Source organism: Limulus polyphemus, unplaced genomic scaffold, assembly GCF_000517525.1.
Source record: "Limulus polyphemus unplaced genomic scaffold, Limulus_polyphemus-2.1.2 Scaffold115, whole genome shotgun sequence".
Lineage (NCBI taxonomy): Eukaryota > Metazoa > Arthropoda > Merostomata > Xiphosura > Limulidae > Limulus > Limulus polyphemus.
Window position 1 is genome coordinate 818,556 of NW_013665725.1, and position 7,922 is coordinate 826,477.

The 7,922-nt window shown below is 34.2% G+C and overlaps 1 protein-coding gene across 1 annotated transcript in view; it reads right to left on the minus strand.

Moving 5' to 3' along the window:
* Positions 1-7,133, minus strand: part of LOC106471776 — a 68,718-nt gene extending 61,585 nt beyond the window's left edge. Inside the window, exon 1 of the mRNA XM_022401271.1 lies at positions 6,120-7,133. Coding sequence (XP_022256979.1) covers positions 6,120-6,587 — 468 coding nt within the window. The 5' untranslated portion in view covers positions 6,588-7,133. The remainder of the gene's footprint in view (positions 1-6,119) is intronic.
* Positions 7,134-7,922: the final 789 nt, after the last annotated feature.

Consider the following 7,922-nt stretch of genomic DNA (forward strand, 5'->3'; position numbering starts at 1 on the left):
GTTTCTTTTCAGTATCTTCCATGTATTAACATCTCAATATAACCCAAGTCCGCACTTTATCTGGGCACTGAACGGGTGCTTATTCGGTCTCGTTTACTGAAAGTGGGTTCTCTCGGGGTTTTCCCGTCACCCCCCCCCCCACACACACACACATCAAATTCATGATATTGGATTTATGGATCACTACCAGGACCTGTTGAGGCCCGTTTGTTCGAGTAGCTTGTCTCATTCTTATCCTTCTCGTCGTTGGACTCTACTGGACTTGCCGCCTTTGTCTTCATCTTCCGGATACTATCTCTAATATCTATTATCAATCACGCACATCAATCATAACCTCGTAAAATTAAGCCATCCCACTATTACGTATAAAACCAATTTCCTGGTAAGGGGTGAAGGAGGGTTAAATAATCTTCGAACACCCCAGATTACAACCGGTTTGAATCACACAACTATGATCTAGAGTCTGGACCGTTTTTCATCTGAGCACCTACCAGGTTAGTTAGTCAGATACAGATTGAAAATAAACAAAATTAGGAAAGGACGTCCAATACTTCATAACATTAGTTATTTTTAACTAAAAATCTAAGAAACATTTTTGGAGCGAACCTAAATGAGAATTGTTTTTTGATATCTTATAAATATTTGAAATATTTCTAAAGATGGTCGTTCTTATAAGCTATTTCACAATTCGTTTAGACTCGTTTCTACACGGTTAGCTTTTCTTTAAGTCTTCCGAAGCAAACAACAGAAGGTATGAGAATTATTAATTATCATCCCTGTAATATACATACACAAAAATAGTTTATGTGCCTTCTTTTCGTTTTGAGTAGAGTTTGTTTCACTTGTCAGTTTCTTGCTTATCGGCAAAGAATTGCGCTATTTCTTGACGGCAAGGAAATTCCAGCGTATAAGGTTTTAATTTCTAAATATTTCCAAAACTGTGAAATAGATAGACAAAAAACTAATTTCGATTCTATGCTGACTTGATCCATTTTCACTAATATATTTAAAGTATTCAGAAAAAGTTACGTTTTACGATACCAGTATAACTTAAACTAATTAATTATATTAACTTAGTCAATGTATTTCTACTTAGTTTATCTTTTTTCTGATGACTACGCTTAAAACTAACGAATATAAATTTAATCAATTCTTCGCCATAAAAATATTTAATATTCTAGAAACTAAACTATATTTTTGATTTTGAAATGCAGTTTTTTTTTTGTTTAACTTTTGTGGAAAGGTTTATTCACTCTATAAAATATGATAACAAAATGTAAACGCTAGGCCTCGAAGGGTCACTTTCATTAAACACTGTATATACCATGTCAATGCAAGAAAACCAATTCATGATGACAAAATGTTTCATAATTTAAAAAAACGTCAAACAGGTTAGAAGCCTGGTTGTAAAGAAACTAAGTGAAATTTCGGGTTGGAATGTTAATAATTAACGGTTTGTTATTGTTAGAAATCAAGCATACTTTATTTATAAATAACTGCTATTTTATGAGTTTGACATTTTAAGTTGGTGGTCACTCTTTCAACTAAATTGTACTTCAGGAACATAATTTCTTTCAGTTCAATGAAACAATACAACTCTGGTGAATGTTTAGATAACAGTAGCAAAAAAACGTACGCCCATGTCACCATAAAATCAGAATTTAGTGAAACAAAAGATTGAAATGTGTCAATTTACAGGAAAGGTACAGCTTAATATTACATATTAAATATTGTAAAAATATAGTACGTGTGTGCTAAAGAGGAACTGAACTTATTTTAAGACTATTTATCAATATTAGAATTTATTATGGTGGTTTGTACGTTTTAGTTTCAGATTAGTATATATTGTTTTCATTACAAAAAAAAAAAATTGATGATGTATATGAACACAATGATACCTTGTGAGCCTGTTAGTTAGTAGTAACATTCATCGCTATGTTATAAATGCACACTCACACACACACATATAAATATGTGTGCCTTACAAAGAACTTGACTTTTGCTTCACTAAAGTTTTTAACAGCAGCAGTAAGCTACCATAATTTTTAAATTGTTACTAATTAAAATGAAGTCAATAGTTAGGGCAGTTACCGCGCGTCACGCCGCCAGATACGTCATGCGCGACACAAATGTGTCGACTTCAGGCAATGGGGAGACGCTGACGTCATAGACATTAGTTGTGGCGCCATCTGGCGGCGTGACGCGCGATAACTGCCCTAACTATTGACTTCATTTTAATTTACGTCATGCACGACACAAATGTGTCGACTTCTGGCAATGGGGAGACGATGACGTCATAGACATCAGTTGTGGCGCCCCGGTAGCTGTCCTAACTACTGAAGTCCCAATTAAAGTGAATGTTCTTCTATCTTATGTTCATGGACAGGGCTGACTAATTTGTTTTAAATAATCCCGAGCATGAAATAGTTAGTTTCGATGTTAATAATACGAGCAGAGAATTATTAGCGGTTCACATAATGTTCTAAGGAAACCTAATCCTCAATTATGTACGAAAACAATTAAATTTAATTCGACAGTAAAAGTTATCGGAATGGATTAATACATTCTGAATAATAGAAAACAAATCGTATTTAATTAATATGAGACGAAAGCTTACAAGTTGTTTGTAGTAGGGAGGGGAAAAATTATTCTACGGAAAAGAGCCATAAAAAGATCTTTTGAACTTTAATCCTTTAATCAGAATCACTGATAAGCTGAAAACCTACTTCTACTGATACCATAAACCCTGGTATTGGTCTCGTCTGCACCGGATATAGCAAATGTAGTGTGGTTGACATATTATAATACATTTTCCTTCATGAGTTTTTAGAAATATGTATACTCTTTCTGGGAGTATAAAGTTTGTTCTTAAATACTTTATGAGCAATTTGTCTCCTCTGTTTTTCCATACAACAATGGGTTTTGCATAGATCTGTTTGAACCATTTGTTGTTCATGCTTAATATGAGGGGCATAATTTTAAATGGATTAGAATCGCGGTAAATGTAACTAACTTGCAAGTAAGCAAACTGAAAACTCCATAAAGAGACAGGAAAATTGTATTTTTTTGATTCTCACATAAAACATTTAAACATTTTGTTCGCTGAACATTATAGAATAATAAATTAGTAGCTTTAGTGCTAATTTTCTAATTCAAACACCACCACGAATGGATGTTTACTACATCTCTTCCCACACGAATGTTTGATATCTGCTCTGTTTAGATTTTCACTAAGAAATAAATTTCATTGTTTGCTTCTTGTGTTAGATTTCAGGCAAGGTTACTCGAATGCTATTTGCTCTAGCCAACCCTAATTTTTCATGTAACAAACTAATGGAAAGGTAGCTAATCAACACCATCCACCGCCAACTGTTGGGCTACTCTTGTCAGAGCTAATAGTGGGTTTTGACTGCCACCATTTTAACATACTCACCTACACTCTGAAAGTGCAGAGGGCGTTTTTTTTGTTTTTGTTTTTTTTTTCTCTGACACGTTAACCACTGGTTATAACTTTTTTGCGACCTGCAATTGCATAATGGATATCAAGAAAAGTGCAATTGAGAAGATGACCAAAATATTTTTGAATCAAACATTTGGTAACCTACAACTGCCAAATGGCCCCATAATTTGAATCCTACCTTACTTTGTCCATTTTGTCTAATTAAACAACTAACAAGAAGATTTTTATTACAATAAATGTAAACCTCATACAATCTTTGAGATTTAGCAGCGATTTTCACCTGAAGGACCCAATTCCATACATCCAGAGATAATTTTAAAATATACGTGCAGTAACTATAATACCACCAATGGCGAGAAAAAAAGTAAACGCCATTTTTCCATTCGCTCCTTTGAGCATCTGAGAGTCTTTTAGGACCAGTAATGTGCTTTCCAGTCCGTCAACTTCAGCAATTCACAATCACAGAGAATACACTGGACATAAGAGATCTCAGCGGAATTTCACAATTCTAAGTAGTAACAAAACACAGAACTCCCTTACACCACAGAGTATATTTGTATAAACATACTGCCCTATTTTAAATCTATCACAGTCTTCTTTTTGCTCTGAAACTCTCTTGGTTATTTTATCCCAGCTTACCGCTCCATATCGATAATTTTGTTTCCGTTAATCACAGTATCTTGACTTTACCCTTATTTTATGTATATCTATCTCTCTTCCTATATTTCCGTAATTATTATCATTGTGGTTTTACCAACAATATATTTTACCATACTGTGCCATTATTGTTGTCCTCACTCTACGCGATTAGAACACAAGTTTGTGTAAGCTCGGATTAGCCTACTTTAAAACGTTAATCTAAGCCTGTTGTTGACTGGTGCACAATGAAACGAGTCTATCTCCATGTTCGATTTTTTCTAATGGGCTAAACATTCAAATGTAATCATAATACCGCTGCATTATATGCATTTAATATCTTGAATACGACGAATAAATGTATTAAGGTGTTTGTCTCCTATATGAGTGTGTTTAACCTATGGTGAGGAAAGAACAATTCAAATACCACACACAATAAATACAATTACTGAAGTTTTATCACGAGTGCAACACCAGACTAATAACAGTGGCCAATAAGTCATTTTCAACAGATATAATAATAGGTGGGCTAGATAGCTCTTGGGACGCTGATTCCAAATCTGGTTTTGGTTTTCCTCTAGCACGTCAAGTTTTCCTGATAAGACCGATCAAACTTGAAAGATTATTGCCTTAATTATAATTTAAGTTGTTGTACATTTCTTTTTTCTTAAGTGTGTACTGTATAAGTTTAATCAAGTGTATGGTGTGTATAACGTTTATGGGAATTATATTTAAAAACTAATAAAGTTGTAACGTTAACTTGCCAAATGTGTGATTATTACCTAAATTGTGCTGAAATTATCACCAGTCATATTTTGATAACTAGATGAGCTAGAAGAAAACTAAAAACATATTTGGATTCAGCGCGCAAAACTGGCACAAAAAATGTGTTTACATCTTTGACGAGAAAAAAAACGTTCTATTTTGTTGATCAGTGTAATTGTGAGACGTTATGGAGCGAAACGTGACTTGAAAACTGTATAGAAAATACCCATGAGAAAGTCATGGTTTAAAGTAAGTCTTGCAAGTAAACTAATATAATTCAACATTCAGTAATTCAAAGAATTTCACACGGAGAGTCTTTTCTCACCTAACCAGATGAAGGAACAAATACACACCCCAAAATACAATTGAAGGATTATTATATTTTGTAAGATTTTACGTTTCACAAGGCAAAACCGCTCTCTTAAACAATATTAATGACTTTCCTTCATTAGTCGTCCAGTTTTAAGTCAAGTGACCTGAAATACAAAAGATTGAGCTTTCAGTCTATGCATGCCTTTGGTAGATTTGATTCATAAGTATATTCTACTTTTCACTGAGTAAAAATGTAATATTTGTACAATGTCAACGCATCTCGGGAGCCATAAACTACTGATTAGAGTTCTCAGACTGGGAATCAGAGAGTTTGTGGTTCGCATCCCATTGTTGCAAAAACGCGACCAGCACTTTGGAGCCGTGGTGCTCTGTAAGAATGACGGTCAAAACTACCCCAATTGGGTCAGAGTCGACTGTGGGCGCTGTTGATTGGCTGCCGTCCGCCCCCCTAGTCTGTCAGTTGAAAAGTAGGGACGGGTATGCGCAGATAGCTCTTTGCGAGAAAATTCTTTAACAAAAAAAAATGTGTTTCAAGGGAAAACCGAAACACCTAATCATCATAATGTAGTTGTTGTTTTTTTACTTTTTTATTTGTATTCATGAGTTTAACATTTAATTTTTGTCATTTTTTGTACATTTCGATTGAATTGTTTATATGAAACAACTGCAATAAAGGGAATCACCTTTTTTATTCTTTATTTATTAATTTTAGTACAGAAATGTTTACTTGGACAATAAAAAGGTTAAATAGAAAGGGTATATGATACCTTAACTAAGTAGTTATGATAGTGTCATCATCTAGGTATTTCTGTATGAGGTTTTCCTATGAAATTTATATCTAGAAGTCGTAAAACATAATCGTTTAACTGAAATAACAAACTGTTCTTTAATAATGTGGAGTCTGTATTTTAATAACTAACTTTACCTTTTGGTAGAAGAACGGTCTAGTGAGAGCTAAGCATCTTTCAACAGCCATCACTGTAGCCACACTGCCGGAGGACAGGCCGAAGGCTCGGAGAAGGACCCGAAGGATACAGAACCATCGAGGAATAACCAGCTCTTCTGGCCAAAGATAAAGCTGCATATGCATGAGAAGGAAAGATCCGACCAGAGCCAAAAGATCGTTCCAGATCAAACACCGGACCATCAAGGTCTGTTTTCGATTTCGGGGAGTTTCCGCTCGTTTTAAAAGGACTAAGGAACAGATATTTGCTCCAACGCCAAAAACACATAAGAAACTTATAAGAACCTGATTTAATGTAGACAGGTGTCGCATAGATCCTTCCGTCTCAAAATCATCTTGGTCAACCAACACGTTACCTCGAGACCATATTGTGGTATTCCAGTTGGATAACGTGCGATTAGCTTCAGTGGACATCGCTGTCTTGATCATCTTTCACATTGACTCACTAAGACTGTATTCATGATCATCTCTCATAAAAGCTAACGAGGTTTTCATGTATAATTCCTTTCGCGATCTGTTAAAACTCTTATTTCCTATCTCGACACTTTATGCTACAACATAACACTGACATTACTACGAATATCTCAACAGCGTTTTATTGTTTCTTTAGCTAGAGTTCGTAACAGCAGAGCAGAGTGAAATTTTCAACAATACTGTTTCCAACACATTGTCACAATCACCGGAAGAGTAAAACTAAATAAATATACGGATCTAAATATAATAAATAATGGCTTCGTGATAGAGAAATATCAACTTACGTCCAACTTATTAACTAATCATTTGATTTTGTTTGGTCAGTCACGGTTTATTTTAAGTTCGAAACAAATCTGTCGATGTTATGACGTAATAACGACAAAAACGCTTTCCTCTCTAGCCAGCAGCACACGTTTACCAACTTTTAAGGGAACGTAAGAATCAAGCTCACGCTAATCTTTAAACAGAAGCAACAGTGCGACAAGAGCATAGGCAGCAGCGAGTTTTTGAAAATATCGTAAGAGGGCAGCACATAATAACTCATCCCTCTTTTTGGATGAATTAAAAAATATATATTCTGTTTTTGGCAAACTGTTACATTAATTCTTAGTTACGTCGTTCTGTGTATTTATTTTATCCTACAATAAATCATACTTGCGCTAATTTGTTTCTATTTAGATTTGTTTTCCTTTAACTCGAAAGCGAGTCAGTTAGTTAAGCGTGCAGTACTCTGTTGTTTATATGCTTATATCTAAAAGCCAATTAAATGACCATAGAAGTGTTTTTGTGTTTGGTTTCTGACACTACATAAAATATATAAAACATACGATGCGTAAAAAGCACCTTTCTCTCCATATAATTTGTGTGTTAGTTTAATGTATTTGTCTAATTTGTTGCTTTTCAGCCTGATCATTCAACTGTAAATAGATACATAGATTAAGGTTAAAATGTTATGTATAAATTCCAAAGGGCGTCTTACACTCTTTAACTTAAAAAGTTTCTGTTTTTTTAAGGTTGATTTCATCGGTATTTTGAAATACACTGTATTATTAGCATAGCAATTTATTTTGAGCTCAAATAAAATGTATTTTCTTAAATTTAGACAATAAACAACTTGTTGGTTGAAATCCATTCAGAGAACAAAACTTCCAATAGTTCATTAGCTTATTTAAAACACAAGTGATATTTCATTGGTTTACACAGTTTATACTGTGCAAAAAAAAAAAAAACTACATTTTATTGGCTCGACGTAAATAACATACAGTATTACCCCCTAATTAACGCACCCGG